The sequence below is a fragment of the Tachysurus vachellii genome, chromosome 12, assembly GCF_030014155.1.
Source record: "Tachysurus vachellii isolate PV-2020 chromosome 12, HZAU_Pvac_v1, whole genome shotgun sequence".
Classification (NCBI taxonomy): domain Eukaryota; kingdom Metazoa; phylum Chordata; class Actinopteri; order Siluriformes; family Bagridae; genus Tachysurus; species Tachysurus vachellii.
In genome coordinates this window covers 16,847,614-16,864,690 of record NC_083471.1, presented here as the reverse complement: position 1 = coordinate 16,864,690, position 17,077 = coordinate 16,847,614, and the positions used below count along the sequence as shown (strand labels likewise).

General features: G+C 37.9%; 1 protein-coding gene across 1 annotated transcript; it reads left to right on the top strand.

Moving 5' to 3' along the window:
- Positions 1–12,383: 12,383 nt before the first annotated feature.
- On the top strand, positions 12,384–17,074 carry zgc:158260 (uncharacterized protein LOC571389 homolog). Its single transcript, XM_060884115.1, has 8 exons — positions 12,384–12,577; positions 13,329–13,701; positions 14,662–14,825; positions 15,156–15,330; positions 15,490–15,660; positions 16,486–16,626; positions 16,706–16,783; positions 16,891–17,074. Exons 1-8 carry the CDS (start codon positions 12,522–12,524, stop codon positions 16,990–16,992), a joined length of 1,260 nt encoding a protein of 419 aa, XP_060740098.1. The 5' UTR covers positions 12,384–12,521; the 3' UTR covers positions 16,993–17,074.
- Positions 17,075–17,077: the final 3 nt, after the last annotated feature.

Genomic DNA, 17,077 nt, shown 5'->3' with positions numbered 1-17,077 from the left:
GACTTTAACTGTGGCATGCATGTTGGTGCCAAATTGTGCAGTTTGAATATTTCAGAAACTGCTGATATCCTGGGAATTTCACACACAGCAGTCTTTAGAGTTTCCACAGAACAGCACGAAAAATACTCTGATCAACTCGTCTGGTCGCAACAATCATACCACAGCTAAAGCCGTGGAGATCACATTTTGTCCCCATTCTAATGTTTGATGTGAACATTGATTGCCACATGCATGATTTGCCACATGATTGATTGATTGAATAATAGCATGAATGTGTAGTATTACATGTCTTTGTAATAAAGTGGACAGTGGGTGTATACAAAACATATTTATTTTACCCTAATGTTTTCCGTAACATGTTGTAAAGTGGAACAGCACTCATTTTTAGTAACTGTTGGTCGGGGTCATGGTGGATCCGGAGTCTATCCTGGGAACACTTTACACATGGTGGGGACACACTCTAATGGGACGCCAGTCCATTACAGGAATATCCTTAACAGACATTAGTTAAACATAATGTGTATTAGTCATTCAACATGCAGGAACAAACCACTGATTAAATGTCATGAGAACTAAGAAGTGGTTATCACATAATAGTAGCCTCAGGTTGTCCTGCATTTCCTTAATTTTCTTTTACTGGCTTAAAGGTTTACATCTCAGAGAGGAAAATATCTTTCTCGTGTTTTGACAGTTGCTAAAGCTGAATCAACAAAGCCCACTAGCAGCTGTCTGTCTGTTACTAATACAATCGGGTGTGGTGTAGTTAGAGCTGCATGGAGAAAAGTCAATGCAATAAGTCTGTATAAGTTATTAATATATATTCTGTCCTGATACAGAAGCACACCTGATCTGTGCAGATTTTAAAGCCCATTTTACAGCCTAAACAAAGTAATTAATCTTAAAAACATTTTATATATGTATTTTTTGTTATAATTTTTTGTTCATATTCATGGTTATTTGGTGCTAAACATTGTAATTTACTGTGTTTGATGAACACACATGTAGATACGATGGATTGTTAATCCCAAGCAGTGGTGCTCAGAATGTGGTTCAGGACCTCCAGAGATCAGTAAAGCAAAACCAGGACATCCCTGATTTAATATAGTTGTAGCCATGGAGATCACATTCTATTATTATATTTATTATTCAGTGCTTATAGCATAAATCGACCGGGTTTAATTCATACTTCATTAAGTTAAACAGGTTGCCTATAATAATTAAACATTTTAAATTAAATCTTGGGGTATGTGGTAGTCTAGTGGTTAAGGTTGTGATTAGATCCCAGGTCCAACAAGCTGCTACTGTTGGGCCCCTGAGCAAGGCCCTTAACCCTCAATTGTTCAGTTGTATAAAAATGAGACTGTAAATCGCTCTGGATAAGGGATAGAAAAGCAATATGACTTAAGAAAATAGAGAAAATATTATGGTACCCATTCACATTGATGTTCATAATATAAATCTGCTTTGAGGGGTTCTGTAATAGGGCTTTGTGGAAACTGGATCCTTTTCTCGAAGTGAATGACAATTATTTAAAGACTGCAGAGCATAATAATAATTATTATTATTTGCAGTTAAACTATAAAGAGATTCATGTTATATTAGGATATATGGCCTGTCCAAATATCACACAATCATACTTTATTTTTCACACTGAAAAGATTCTGCCACTTTAATAACATGATTTGGAAACATAAAAGAATTTTGCAGACTTCAAGAAGGTCAATCCAGTGCAGTATGAAACTGAAATAGTTAACCATAAAAACACTGTTCTAAATAATCAAAACTAGGTATTACGATCCCCCAATATTTATACCATAAGTAACTGAAATGTATGTAGAAGTAATTTATTTTGTAATGTTATTGGTGTTCCAAATCGATTGTGAATATCACATAAAAATGCACAAGAATTGCCTCGTAACACCAAGTTTGATTCAGCGGTTTGACTAAGAGAGCAGAGGTAGCTTTGAAAATGAAGCGCTTTATCTTAGCAAACTGTTTTGCATCAGTGGTAGATAGATGTCTGACTTGTATCTTGGATTACTCTGCTGTCTCATATGTGAACATTCTGAGGTGACGTGAAGCTTTGATGGAAAAGGAAGATAGACAAGCAGAAGAAATTATGTAGTGATACTGCAGATATAACTAAGCAGATTTTGCTTATCCAGTTTATTTATTTATTTTTCATTTAATTAGAAAGCATTTACACTTTAACCACCCAATGTTCAAATCCACACCCATGATGGTGCCAAACTGTACTTTATTACAAAGAAGGTCCATTTTATTGCTTACACGTTTTTCCCAATTTTTTAATACAATTTATAAACAGTATTTGTTTACCATGTGTTCTGTATTGATGCATCATAAAATGTAAAGTAAGCGTTTCATACTACAGATACAGTAGATGTATCCTTGATTGTACAGCCACAGAGACAAGGAAAAGTACTGTTACCTCTGAGTTTGTACAGCATAAGGCCCAGTATATGTAAAACAATGCATGGAGTAAATCTAATTTAAGTCCTAAAGTTCTTGAGATTTCTTGAAACATCTCTTCTTGAAAGATCTCTTGAGATTTGGACTTGGCTTGTTCTGTTGGGGATAATTATTTATTCATTAAACTTTATGGAAGAGAATGATTTTTAACAGTCATGTTTCTATTATAGTTAGTAACTAAAAAAAGGTAAAGCTTTTTTTTAGTTAAAGCTAAAGCTAACTGTTAAAACTAAAACTTACTAAAGCTAAGTTAGACACATTGTCTTTTTCTTTCCTAGAATACTTCCTCTCAGTAACCTCATTAGCAGTTGTATGCAAGCTCTGTTTGTTTTCCAACAAAAGACATGAGTTTGTACACACAGATTTTTCTTTTTTTTTTTTTGGCCTGTACTTTTTGTTCCCATGAAAACATCATCCTCTGTTTGCCACCAAATCTTTTTCTTTTTTTTTTTCACACATACCACATCACAGAGCCAAACAGGCAAATGCATAACACATCCGCTTTCCAGGTCAAAAAGAATAATCCATATCCTTTTGCACGCTAGTTTGCAGGCTAGTAAATACATACTACTGCTTTAGAGATATTACAGATCCTTTGATCCATAATACCAGACCAATTCTTTTCTTCTTATTTTTCCACATCACACTGTAAAATATATCTACAATTTGTAAGATATATGAGGAAAAATTGCTGATGGTGATGCTATTTGTCCTCAGTCCATAAGAAACAGCAGAGAATCGTCTTTCATCAGTACAAGGATCCTTTTCATTAGAAAGAAAACACATGTGGGCAGTCTGCTGATTTATACGGCTATCATTTGTTATGCAGGTCCTTAAAATATCTTCTGTTTTCTCCAACTGTTTGTTCTGACAATCAAATTAATAAATTAAATATGCATTAACTTAAGCAACTAATTATAGAATCATTAGTAAGATTACGATCAATAAAGGACCTCCATAAATTCAGGAGTTTGTTTCGAAGATGTCAAGTGAGAAAATAAAAGGGCTTAAAAAAAATAGAAGGATCTCGTCAAACTGGTCTGACAACAAGCAAAGCATTAGACAGAATGGAAATTTATTCTGCTTTGACCATTAGTTTGCCTAAATATACGCTCAGTGCCCACGTTAATAGGACACACATCCGATCAGGTGGCAGCAGCACAATGTATAAAATCACACAGATACAGGTCAAGAGCTTCAGTTAGTGTTCACATTAAACATCAGAATGAGAAAAATCTGATCTCTGTGACTGTAACTGTGGTACGGTTTTTGGTACCAGATGGGCTGATTTGAGTATTTCATAAACTGCTGATCTCATGGTTTTTTCACATACAGTCTCTAAAGTTTACACAGAATGGTACATAATACAAAACAACATCTTCAATGTTATCTTGTCGATAAAAAAAAGCGAATGGGCAGATTGGGTCAAGCTGTCAAATAATCACTGTTATAACTGCGGTCATCGCAGCATGCACAAAATATCAAACATTGTGGCAGGTGAGCTACAAAAGCAGAAGATCACACTGGGGTCCACTCTTATCATCCAAGAACAAGAATTTGAGGCTATCATGAACACAGACTCCAATTTCAGATACAACTAAGGAATCCTTGTACAATGTGCTTTATTTCTGCAACAGCAAAATTAAGCTGAAATCGCATAGTGTAAACCCAGCTTCAAGTCTTTGTAATGACATCACAGCCATGAAGTGCTTTAAATAAAATAAAAACACTAATCAGTTTTTCTAAGTGTGTACTTTAACATCATCATCTAACACATGGCACACACCAAAGATTAGTTAAGACGGTTATTTTAACACATTTTTTGGCAAAAAATCTATTAACTCGTACCACAAGCCAAATATATTGCACATTTTGACAGAATACAAAAAAATATACAGGTTTATTTAGGTTTATATACACCTCCACAATCTGTCTCAGATCCCAGACCTTTCCACATTTTCCACAGAACTGCAACCACACCGACCACTTAGGCATGCAGAAATTCCGCTATAGGGAATAAGGATGTAACTGTGCACAAACTGGTATGGCTTATTCACTATACAAGCCTGCACTGACATTCCTACTGAGGGTAAAGACTGATATCAGCCGTTAACTCCCAACACAGACAGCCAGACCTTTTCACCAGATGAGATTCATTGAAGGGTTACGACACAAAGTGTAGTGGGAGACTCTGTTGAATTGATGTGCCTGAGATTTTGCTTCAAGCTCTCCCAGGAGATCAAGTGACACTGAGGAAAAACGTTCCACAGGAGAGAAAATAAAAATGGCACAAATGCGGCATATCGTTACCAAAAGACTAAGGATGATTAAATCATTCTGAAGCCGCAAACCAAATATGATTGCTTCTAGGAAGGCAAAGGAGATAGTGGTAATATTTAACGCATCTTTCCTTTTAACAAATAATTTTTTTACTCTATAATTGTACATCCTTCCACATGTACAAGAGTTTCCATTCGGTGAAGTAATGTAAATTTACCCTGTTTTGACCTAAGGTGTGGTGAACTTCCTAGAACTACAGGCTTGCATTACTTACAGTGAAACATAGTCGGTGAGCTGGCTTTCACAATAAACAGAAAACAAAACGTTCTTCAAGTTTGCTTCCAGCTAAATATTTCACTCCATTGTTCTACCATCAATTCTGACAGTATAATTTCTCTTGGGAGAAATTGATGATATCCTGTTAGGCTTCTTGAATGTGCATGTTGTTCCCATCATTCTAAAAATGAAAACTGAATGTGCATCACAACCTGCATCAAAGGTTATCTTGAGGATATATTCAAGGACATTATGATGTCACAAATAAGCTAATGTTATTTTCTAGCCAACATCAATTATCTAAATAAATTGGGTTGCTAGACTGTTACCAAGAAAGCACATAGGCTTGTCAGCCAAGTTTATGTTTAAAAAGCACATAGTAATTTGTCTTGGTTCATATTTTCTATAAAAGGTACAAAATATTTGATACAAAGGAAATGTGAAATATTTAGAGATTTGCAAATTAGATCCTAACAATTTCCTGTGAGGTCCATGTGATATTAAATTCACAAGGAAGTCTACAGAACTGAATTAAAAATGCTGCATGAATATTATGCTCTCAAATTGATTTCTTGCACAGATTGTTTATTACACATGTGCACATAATGACAAATAAGAACAATAGCAGGTTAAAACTTTGCTGTGTTTTAAACAGGAGTATGGTTCTCTGGGGAACGATTGACTTAAAATCAAAAAGAATGTGGCTTAACAATTGAACATGAAAGGAAACATTTGTCCATTACACACACTTTGTTTTGTATTGGAACTAAACGGACACAGGCTATGATATTTCTAGGCAACTAAAGCAACTGAACACATTAACAAAGCTTATACTACAGTGCTATTGATTAATTTTGAATAACAATATAAAATTCACAGATTTGTATTTATATGTATGTTAGACTTTCTAAGGGACATGTAAGTTGGATGATCTACACGATGATCTACACAATTTAATACAAAATAAATAAATAATGTGTTGTTATTTAACTAAAGAAAATGTATAATTGTTGATTGGTTGGTTGGTTTGTGAACATTTCTTTGTGGAGACTTTTGTTTTTAGTAGTTAGTAGTAGTAGTTTTTAGGTAGTTTTTGGGAATCATTTGGGGACATAAGTACTATACAGCTGAAATAAACAACTACAACTATTTTCTTGTTCAGTTTAACAGCCAATAATGTAATTAATTCTGAACATGCCAAACATTTTCCTGACTTTATTTCAAAACCCAGTTTGATCTTTCCTTCTGCTGTGTCAGCTGACCTGAGAAATGTACCACACACCATGAGTGTTTCAGAGAGGCATTCCATTCATGTACTTTCTATACAGCAGGGAGGTTGTACCTGTCTCAGCTGTAGCGGTGGGTCCTCAGGAGAATAACCCTGTAAACGTTTAACAGTGTTGTGAATCCCTTTAATTTCCCTTAAGACAAAATCAACAGAGAACACCAGGAAATGATCCCATGCATCAACACTTTTCACTAGCTGTGCAAGCTGTTTTGCATTCTCTTGAATACTGTACACTGTTGGACATTTCTGATGAATATTCTGATTTATAGCTTTAAAGAGTTTAGGAAAGTTTTCCTTATGATCATCAGTTTGCCCAACAGCTAAGCTGATTTTAATAGCACAAAATGTTTGTGAAACTGAGCTATGATAAATAATTCATTATTGAAATTTTGTATGTCAGTTTGATGACAATTATGGGTGTGTTCAAATGGCAAGCTACAGTATTTATCAAACACTTTAATACACATATTCCAGTTTCCACACATGAACTACCCAGTACAAAACTACACCCTCAGCACACACACACACACACACACACACAGGTTTCACTGAAAGTCACACTACCATGAGTTCTGATGAGTTTGTTAAAGGAGTGTGCAGAGCAAATAAAGTTAATTTGTATTTACTCTCATGGATGCACTAAAAGTTGACTAGTTGTGAACTGCACATGAAGAAGAACTGAGAAAACAGAGTTTCTTGCAGGAAAAGTTACGTTTCTTTTTTTTACACTTTGTATTAAATTTCCTATCATTTGTGTTACATGTTTTGTGTCAAACATAATTTCATAATAACACAATTTATTGTACTCTAATTTATAGGAAATACAGCATACAGTTACTACATTCACAAAAAAACTGACCATAAACTTTGTGATATTTAAAATTATGAAATGCAATTCACAAAAAAAAAGTCAGGATTTTAATGTTTGCTTGTACTGAGGAAGAACAGGAAACATGTTTATCAGAATCAGAATCAGAAAGGTCTTTATTGCCAAGTATGTTTCCACATACAAGGAATTTTTTCTAGTACAGGAGCTCCACAGTGTAAACATGTACCAATGGTAAGACATGAATTACAGGAAACTCACCAGGAACTCTTAGTGCCGTGGTCTGTTAAGATAATAAACATTTCAAATATGTACTATATGGATAATAGTATTTATATGCCTGACCATGATCCCCAAACTTTTGTCATAACATTATTTTATAATAATGTTATAAACCTTTCACAGGAACTAAGAAGCCTGCATAACAATTTCAGTGCCATGATGACACAGTTTGCCAAGGCTGGAGTGATAAACATCAGAAGCGCTGTAAAAAAAGCCTTGATCTCGACCCCACTAAACGCTTTTGAGATGGACTGGAACGATGACTGTATGCCATACCTCCACACACAAAATCAGTCTCCAATCTCACTATGTTTTTGTGGGCTGAATGAACACAAATCCCCACAGCCACACTTCTATTGGCAAGCCTTCTCAGAATATGGAAACACCAACAATGCCATGGTCAAAGTTACAGAAATCACACTTTTTTATTCATTCTTATGTTTGATGTCAAACTCTTGATCTGTATCTGCATTTTCTGCATTGTGCTTTTTGCCACATGATTGGCTGATTGGATAAATTAGCAGGCATATTAGTATTCCTATTAAAGTGGATGGTAAGTATATAATATTTGTGTAAGACACATGTCTGCATCCCGTAACAAATCTTGCTTATTCTGACAAACTATTACTGACACAGTATTATAGGCCTGTGTGTAGAACCTCACAAGTGCACTTCAGTACATGTGAGAGTCCTGTGACCAGGGTGTGAGGAGCAGAACAGAACAGGGAAAAGAAAGATTTTCACAGTTCTTCTTTCTCACAGATCTTGCATCTTTGCACTTAAAGTGTCAAACATTCGGTTAGCGTTGTTACTGTAATAAATCTGCAAAAACCACTTCCTATTCAAATAAACTGAACAAGGAAATTAGATAAAACAGTTTTTCAGTTTAGAACTTTACATCTATTATAGAACAATAGAAAAGTGCAAGTGAAATGATAATAATATATGATAATAATAATAGTAACAATATTTGAATAAATAAAACGAATGCATTTTAATTGCTTTCTGTAAATACTGTATTTAGAGCATGACAAGTGTGGAAGTGTAGAATCACAGATTCCTAACAATGGTTTACTTTATTTTATTTTATTATTTATTTCATCTTAATCCAGATTTTAAAACGTACATTGTCATTAGTCATTGTCATTTGAGAGTAAGTAACAGATCAAGGCTTTGTGACATGTAAACACTTGCAAGGCCACAAATAAGTGATGTACTAATAGTTTGTGGTTATTCTTAGTTGTCCTTATTTATCTGATTGGGCTTCTTAATAAATAATTAACGTTAGATATATAAATATTATTGTCCAGATTTTTATCTGAACAATATGACACGCTGACTTGTCTTGAATATAGTTCTTAAACCATCATGTCAAAATTTGTGTTAAAATTATATATAATATAAAAAATATATAATATTAATAACAAGCAATAAAAAGGCTGCATTAAATTCCTTGTACACACTTGTATCCTGGGGTGATCTGGGCACAGAGTTATCCTGGTCAGTGCAATGATGGTTCATACTAGGTATGATTTGAGGTTACACCCTAATGGGTTGCCAGTTCTTGGGGAAGGGTGAAATATTAAGCAGCATACACTGCAGTCACGGTAATCTAGCCATGGGGGTCACAGTCCAGTGACTTCTGTGCCGGTCCCAAGCCCGGATAAATAGAGAGGGTTGCGTCAGGAAGGGCATCCGGCATAAAACATTGCCAAATCTAACCATGCGAATTGTCAGTAAGAATTTCATACCGGATCGGTCGAGGCCCGGGTTAACAACGACCGCCATCGGCGCCGTTGACCTACAGGGCGCCGGTGCAAAATTGGGCTACTGTTGGTCGAAGGAGTAGAGGAGGGAGGAGAGTGCACAGACAGAGAGAGAAGAGGAAAGGTAAGAGTGTAGGACTGAGAATAGGGACTCTGAATGTTGGTACTATGACAGGGAAAGGTAGAGAGCTGGTAGAGCTGGAGAGTAGTATAGGAGCTGGAGAGTAGTATAGGAGCTGGAGAGTAGTATAGGAGCAGGATTCAAGCTGTTTTATTATGGTGTGGATAGTAAGAGAAATGGGGTAGGTGTGGTCCTGAAGGAGGAGTTTGTGAGGAATGTTCTGGAGGTGAAGAGAGTGTCAGACAGGGTGATGAATCTGAGGTTAGAGATTGAAGGGGTGATGTTGAATGTTGTTAGTGGTTATGCCCCGCAGGTAGGTTGTGAGTTAGAGGAGAAAGAGAGATTCTGGTGTGAATTCGATGAGGTGATTGAGAGTATTCCCACGGGTGAGAGAGTGGTGATAGGAGCGGATTTTAATGGACATGTTGGGGAGGGGAACACAGGTGATGAGGAGGTGATGGGCAAGTTTGGAGTCAAGGAAAGGAACCTTGAAGGACAGATGGTAGTAGACTTTGCTAAGAGGATGGACATGGCTGTGGTTAACACGTATTTTCAGAAGAGGGAGGAACATAGAGTGACTTACAAGAGTGGAGGTAGGAGAACACAGGTAGACTACATCCTTTGTAGAAGAGGCAATCTGAAAGAGATTAGTGACTGTAAAGTGGTAGTGGGAGAGAGTGTAACCAGACAGCATAGGATGGTGGTGTGTAGGATGACTCTGATGGTCTGTAAGAGGAAGTGGTCAAAGATAGAGAAGAAAACTAAGTGGTGGAAGCTGAAAAAGGAGGAATGTTGTGAGGAATTTAGACAGAAGTTGAGGCAGGCTCTGGGTGGTCAGGTAGTGCTGCCGGATGACTGGGAAACTACAGCAGAAGTGATCAGGGAGACAGGGAGAAAGGTGCTGGGTGTGTCATCTGGAAGGAGGAAAGAAGATAAGGAGACTTGGTGGTGGAATGAGGAAGTTCAGGATAGTATACAGAGGAAGAGATTAGCCAAGAAGAAGTGGGATATGGACAGGACTGAAGAGAATAGACAGGAATACAAGGAGTTACAGCGCAGAGTGAAGAGGGAGGTGTCTAAGGCCAAGCAGAAGGCATATGACGAGTTGTACACTAGGTTAGACACTAGAGAAGGAGAGAAGGACTTGTACAGGTTAGCTAGACAGAGGGATCGAGATGGGAAGGATGTGCAGCAAGTTAGAATTATTAAGGATAGAGATGGAAGGGTGCTCACAAGTGAGGAGAGTGTACAGAGGAGATGGAAGGAATACTTTGAGGAGCTGATGAATGAGGAAAATCAGAGGGAAAAAAGAGTAGAAGGGGTGAACTCTGTGGAACAGGAAGTAGATAAGATTAGAAAGGATGAAGTCAGGAAGGCTTTGAAGATGATGAAAAGTGGAAAGGCAGTTGGTCCTGACGACATCCCGGTAGAGGTCTGGAAGTGTCTAGGAGAGGCAGCAGTGGAATTTTTAACTAGTTTGTTCAACAAGGTATTAGAAAGTGAGAGGATGCCTGAGGAATGGAGAAGGAGTGTGTTAGTGCCGATCTTTAAGAATAAGGGTGACGTGCAGAGTTGCAGCAACTATAGGGGGATAAAGTTGATGAGCCATACAATGAAGTTGTGGGAAAGAGTAGTGGAAGCTAGTTTAAGGAAGGTGGTGGAAATTTGTGAGCAGCAGTATGGCTTCATGCCCAGAAAGAGCACAACAGATGCAATTTTTGCTCTGAGAATGTTGATGGAGAAGTATAGGGATGGTCAGAGGGAGTTGCACTGTGTGTTTGTAGACTTAGAGAAAGCGTATGACAGGGTGCCAAGAGAAGAGCTGTGGTACTGTATGAGGAAGTCAGGAGTAGCAGAGAAGTATGTCAGAGTGGTGCAGGACATGTATGAGAGGAGCAGGACAGTGGTGAGGTGTGCTGTAGGTCAGACAGAGGAGTTCACAGTGGAGGTGGGACTGCATCAGGGATCGGCTCTGAGCCCCTTCCTGTTTGCTATAGTGATGGACCAGTTGTCAGAGGAGGTCAGACAGGAGTCTCCTTGGACGATGATGTTTGCAGATGACATTGTGATCTGTAGTGAGAGCAGGGAGCAGGTGGAGGAAAACCTGGAGAGGTGGAGGTTTGCGCTGGAGAGAAGAGGAATGAAAGTCAGTCGTAGTAAGACTGAGTACATGTGTGTGAATGAAAGGGAGGGAAGTGGAACAGTAAGGTTACAGGGTGAAGAGGTGAAGAAGGTACAGGAGTTTAAGTACTTGGGGTCAACAGTCCAGAGTAATGGAGAGAGTGGGAAAGAAGTAAAGAAGCGAGTGCAGGCAGGTTGGAGTGGGTGGAGAAAGGTGTCAGGAGTTCTGTGTGATAGGAAAATATCAGCAAGAATCAAGGGGAAGGTGTACAGGACAGTGGTGAGACCGGCCGTGCTGTATGGTTTAGAGACAGTGTCACTGAAGAAGAGACAGGAGTCAGAGCTTGAGGTAGCCGAACTGAAGATGTTGAGGTTCTCTTTGGGTGTGACAAGATTGGACAGGATTAGGAACGAGTACATCAGAGGGACAGTCCATGTTGGACGTTTGGGGGACAAAGTTAGGGAGGCGAGATTAAGATGGTTTGGACATGTTCAGAGGAGGGAGAATGAGTATATTGGTAGGAGAATGTTGGACATGGAGCTGCCAGGCAGGAGGCAAAGAGGAAGGCCAAAGAGGAGGTATATGGATGTAATTAATGAGGATTTGAAGCTAGTGGGTGCAAGTGTTGAGGATGCAGAAGATAGGGATAGGTGGAGAGAGATGATTCGCTGTGGCGACCCCTGAAGTGAAAAGCCGAAAGAAGAAGAAGATACACTGCAGTCACGGTATTTTAAATCCATTTTAAAACCGCAGAATTTGTGTTTGTCTACCAACATGCTGCAAAATTCTTTAAAATTTCTTGGCTTCTGTCCCAATTCGTGTCCCTCACGTGTCTCCGCACTACTGCGAAGTGCGCACTTCACCAAGTGATTGTCGAACACGCCTCGCGCTTCTCCTGTGCCATAGCAACCCCACTCGCTGATTCGGCTAGGATGATTAGTGTAGCGTTGTAAGTGTAAACAAAACTTTGGCACCGTTTTGAAGCGGGTTTTTTTTCTCGTTTTAAAAAGAATATGTTCTATTCGAAACAAAGATAACACTAATAGAGAACTGAAAAGAAAACACACAAGATGACCAACAGAAAATGTCAATTTGGACCCGGAGACAGCACTCCTGTTCATCCTTGGTATTGTACTGTTTGTATCTCATAGCAAATTAATTTTTTTAATTTCTACACATGCTAAACACTTCTTTCTTCCTCAGATGACCAATAATTGGATTAATTAATTGTTAATTATGCGTTAACACTATATGATGAAACTTTATAGATTACCCTGAGCTCAGTAAATCTTGTATCTACGGTGTCAATGTACGCTCCCATACTGTATGTTGGGAAGATTATGCATCAAGGATCTATGTGTTAGTGCTGGTTTTATGTTCCGTTTGCGAAATGAAATGGTGGATATTAAAACACAAACTGGACAGTATGAAAGGGTGTACTGATACACATAGTAGTCCATATGTAGATTTATATTGTGATACACTACACGGCCAAATATTTAGACACCTGACAATCACACCTATAATGTGGTTCTTCCCTAAACTGTTGCCACAAATTTGGAAATTTAAAGGATGTCTCTTAGCATTACTCTTAGTCAGCGTGAAAGATCTCAGGAGTCCTGACCTCAACCACACTGAACACTTTTGTGATGAATTCCCCAGGCCTCTTCAGCTGACATCAATACCTAATGCCCCAAACACTTTCCTGGGGAATAATGGCTGTTAGAGCTGTAAAGAAGGGAACTCTATACTAATGCCCATGGCTTTTGAATAGGATGTGTAACAAGAACATATAAGTGTCATGGTCACATGTTTTTTTTTTTTGCTGTATGCATATTTTGATTTTATAATTTTACCCATAATTTCTCTTGGGGTAGGTATAAAGAAAGACTCCGCACTAAGTGTCTGAAGGACCCAGTTCAGAAGCTGCAGCTCTATAGGTCCCTGAATGGATGCAGATGGCGCTTTCTGACATCAGGACTTAATGATTTTAGAGATGGCTACCCTGTACCACAGGCAGGGACTTTTACACAGCCCCAGCATGGAACTGAAGCTGCCATTTTTGGCCTGTCCCGTAAGCCAGAGAAAGAAAAATCACCAAAAAGACGCTTTACCAAAGAGCAGGCGTGCTTCTCCAAACAGAATTGTCTACGCCAGACTCGGCGCAGATATGTGGATGCAGTGGAGCAGAGTCTGAAAGCTCACCCGCTCGCTCTCTATCCACTCTTAGGAAGTGGTTTGCCACCTGAGGTAGATTACATGAAACCGATCAATATGCAGATAATGTAACACCATCACAATTACCTCAAACTCGACAAAACACACGACACTGTTGGTCAGCAGTCACGTGATGTTTAGAACAAAGATGTTCAAAAAAGTTTTTTTACAATCTTTGGTGCAAGTTGTTTAAAGTCTCAGACATACCAAAGCATGGTTCTCATCCCTTTTGTATATAGCTGTGGCATCCCTAAAATTTCACAGCTGAGCACATAACCCTTCCTCTGCTTATAACAACAATATGATAAATACTGACAGTGTAAGAGATTTTTGTCATGTTATGAAAAAGTAATTCTTAGGAATATCTAAGTAAGAAGAACAAATAAGGCATTTGGTCTATGTATTTCCTTTTGTTTTTCATATATACAAGGATAAGATTAAAAAAAAAAAAAAAAGAAATACTTCATATTTTCTCATTGAATTTATCATACCATGAAAAAAACAAACAACACAATGGCCAAAGATCATTCATTTTCAATGAAAGTTGATGACTACCATTGACATGAGCAACAGAACCTGTTGGTGACTAGATGTGGACATGTTCAGTAGAGGAGTGAAGTCAGGAGTGGGCAGGTAGGTATATAATATATGGATAAAGATAAGATGATGTGTGTGCCCATTGCCACCGATTACCTGCTATATATATATATATGCACACACACTAGTGAATTCTTTATACAAATGCCAAATCCCATTTCAGAATTTCAGTTTAGCAGCAAGGAAATAATTTGGAATACTATTTACATTAGCCACTAATAAGCATTATTACTATGGCAACCAATAGTAGGAGTGCCTATTGAAAGTTTAATACTACAAGGTCTGAAGACGTGCAACAATAAAATCAATCTATGTATTTGTGAACATAGCTTTATAAGGCACATGCCATGTCAAATGGAAAATACTAACATCAAGTATTTTCATCTCATTTGTTAGCTGTTCCATGAAGTCTTGCTCATTCTGGATCCATCCCTGCACATCAGGAATGAGACTCCTCTGGCCAAGTCAGAGGAGTATAGCAAAGAATATGTGGTGCCATGTGAAGGCATTATTCAAGAAACCTTTTCAGAGCCAACAACAGAATCACCTAATAGTCCAAGGTAAGTGCTTGGCTTACAGACATGCTTATCTGTTTTTATCTAAGGGAATGTTGGTTTCATAAATTTGGGCATCCATCAAAGAACCTTCTCCTTGTTGTTGTTCCACAGGTAGTAAAATGTCTTATAGAACCCAAATCTACTAATACATTTACTCCAACTCTCATGGTTAAAGTCTGTGTGTGCCTTTGTGTGCACTAGAACTTTTTGTTTTGACTGTCTGCTTTTGCAGCTGTTTTTACTCTGTTATATTTCTGCCTGACTTGTAAATCACTTTGATAAAACTGGCAAATAAAAAGAAAAATCTGATCTTACCACACATCATCTCTACAGTTTCAGTCAGGGTGAAGTAAAATCAACTTCTCAGAATCCTTATATACTTAAGGAAGCTAAGGAGAAGTTTGCCAAAGAAGGACCAATGATTAGCAACAAAAGCTTGCACGTCACACCTCTGGATGAAGAAATCAAGAGAGTCACAAAGCTCTTCTGTGACTGGATTACCTCACTGGTCAGTCCGAATTACAACAAGCACACATGCATTAATGACAGAATGAGCCCACATTGACATTATGATTGACATGCTACACTGACATCACTTTTGCTATTTTACCCCATGCATTATCCTTGTGTAACCGTTCCTCATTGACTATAAGGGTAATTCTTTTAGGGTGAGGACACCAATGACTTCACAGAGTCCACTATCCTGAACCTGTTTGCCAGTGGCGGTGAAAAGGAGCCTATGGTAACATTCCAAGATGTTGGAATTAACCAAAAACCAGAGATGATGTGTAAAGACTATTCACACAACCTGCAACTGAAAGATTCAGAGCTGAACAAGGTAACCACTGAGCCTACAGCAATATAGAAGACACTGTATTAGAGCTACATTTAATTGTACTCAATTTTGTCCCAATTAATAATTTGCCAGTCTCCATCTGCTAGATAGGTCATGACAGCTACTAATCTGTGAAGATGGAACAAAGCCTGCCACTGCATATTTTAACCCCAAAGTCAGCAGTTCTGTTAGCGGAACCAATTATACCCTCTTGGGCTCCCAGACATGTTTTCGACAGTGTTGAGACACGATTATAGGATGAATGCTTGTGCCAAGTTTGGGGGCCGGTTATTAGGCTGTTTGAGATCAGTGACTGGAAGTATCTTACTAGAATCTTCCATTCTTGCTGTTGAACCTGTACATATGCTTATTCAGCTGGAAATATTATATGATATGGTTAAATTAAAGAGGCTGTTAGTGGCTAATGTACAGTATTACAAATATGGATCAGTGTCTTCTTCAAGAATAGCAAAAGGGTGACAGCTTGTAGCTCCAGGTCAAGCCTACACATGCAGAAATGTATTATATGTTAGGTATATTTCATATTTGGTTTCATAATTATATTTGATTTATACTTGTAATTTATGATTTATACATAATTATATTTGATTTATATTTGATTTATACTTTGTGTGGTGAAAGAAGTGATAAAAATTAGCCAATATTTACATTTAATTCTTTAGTAAAAAAAAAAGAAATTATAAATAAATAAAATGCAGTTTTTTTTAATTTTGTTTCATTGTTCATATTTTCATTCTAAAATGAAAAATGAATGAATATACACAAACCTTATTCTTCCAACATGTCTGGTTATTCTCTCAACACCAGGTGTATACTCCTAGTATAAAAACTAAATATGGTGCATGGTATTTAAATCCTAAAACATGGAAGAAACGGCCTGCGAATGAGCCTCTGAGAGAACCTTCAGTGACTGAAGATTCCGAGTTTGAGCAAAAATTCACTGAGAAGGTGAGTGTAATCAGCTGGTGCCAATGAAACCAATCAGGTAGCCCAATCCATCCTCCAGTCATTTTCCTTTGCTGAACAGGATGAAGAACTGAAGCAGATTCATGGAGCTCAGGCCTTCAAGCAGTTCATCATCAATAAAGGATTGAGAGCTCCCGGGGTAGAGATAAAGAATCCTATACTGTACTGACCCCTGAAACCTGAAATCTATACTGTTATACATGTCATAGTTGAACACCTCTGATATTTATTTGTATTACTTTGCAGTTTCTTAGTTCTCTTTTTTCGGAGGAGGAGCAGGAGAGCAGGATCAGAGTGACAGATACCACAGCTTCACCATCGACACACCCTGCATCTGCAATGCTTTAAATACACCTCAACTATCAAAAATATGGTGCAGCTGAGCAGAACTCTAACCTGACATTTTAATAAAGAATAATGACAAGAAATTTTG

What these genes read in the sequence shown, in the direction of transcription:
- zgc:158260 (XM_060884115.1), top strand. Translation starts at nt 12,522, where the DNA reads ATGACCAACAGAAAATGTCAATTTGGACCCGGAGACAGCACTCCTGTT. An exon ending in GAAGTGGTTTGCCACCTGAG is followed by an intron (nt 13,702 to 14,661) that starts GTAGATTACATG and finishes CTCATTTGTTAG; the next exon opens with CTGTTCCATGAAGTCTTGCT. An exon ending in GAATCACCTAATAGTCCAAG is followed by an intron (nt 14,826 to 15,155) that starts GTAAGTGCTTGG and finishes TCATCTCTACAG; the next exon opens with TTTCAGTCAGGGTGAAGTAA.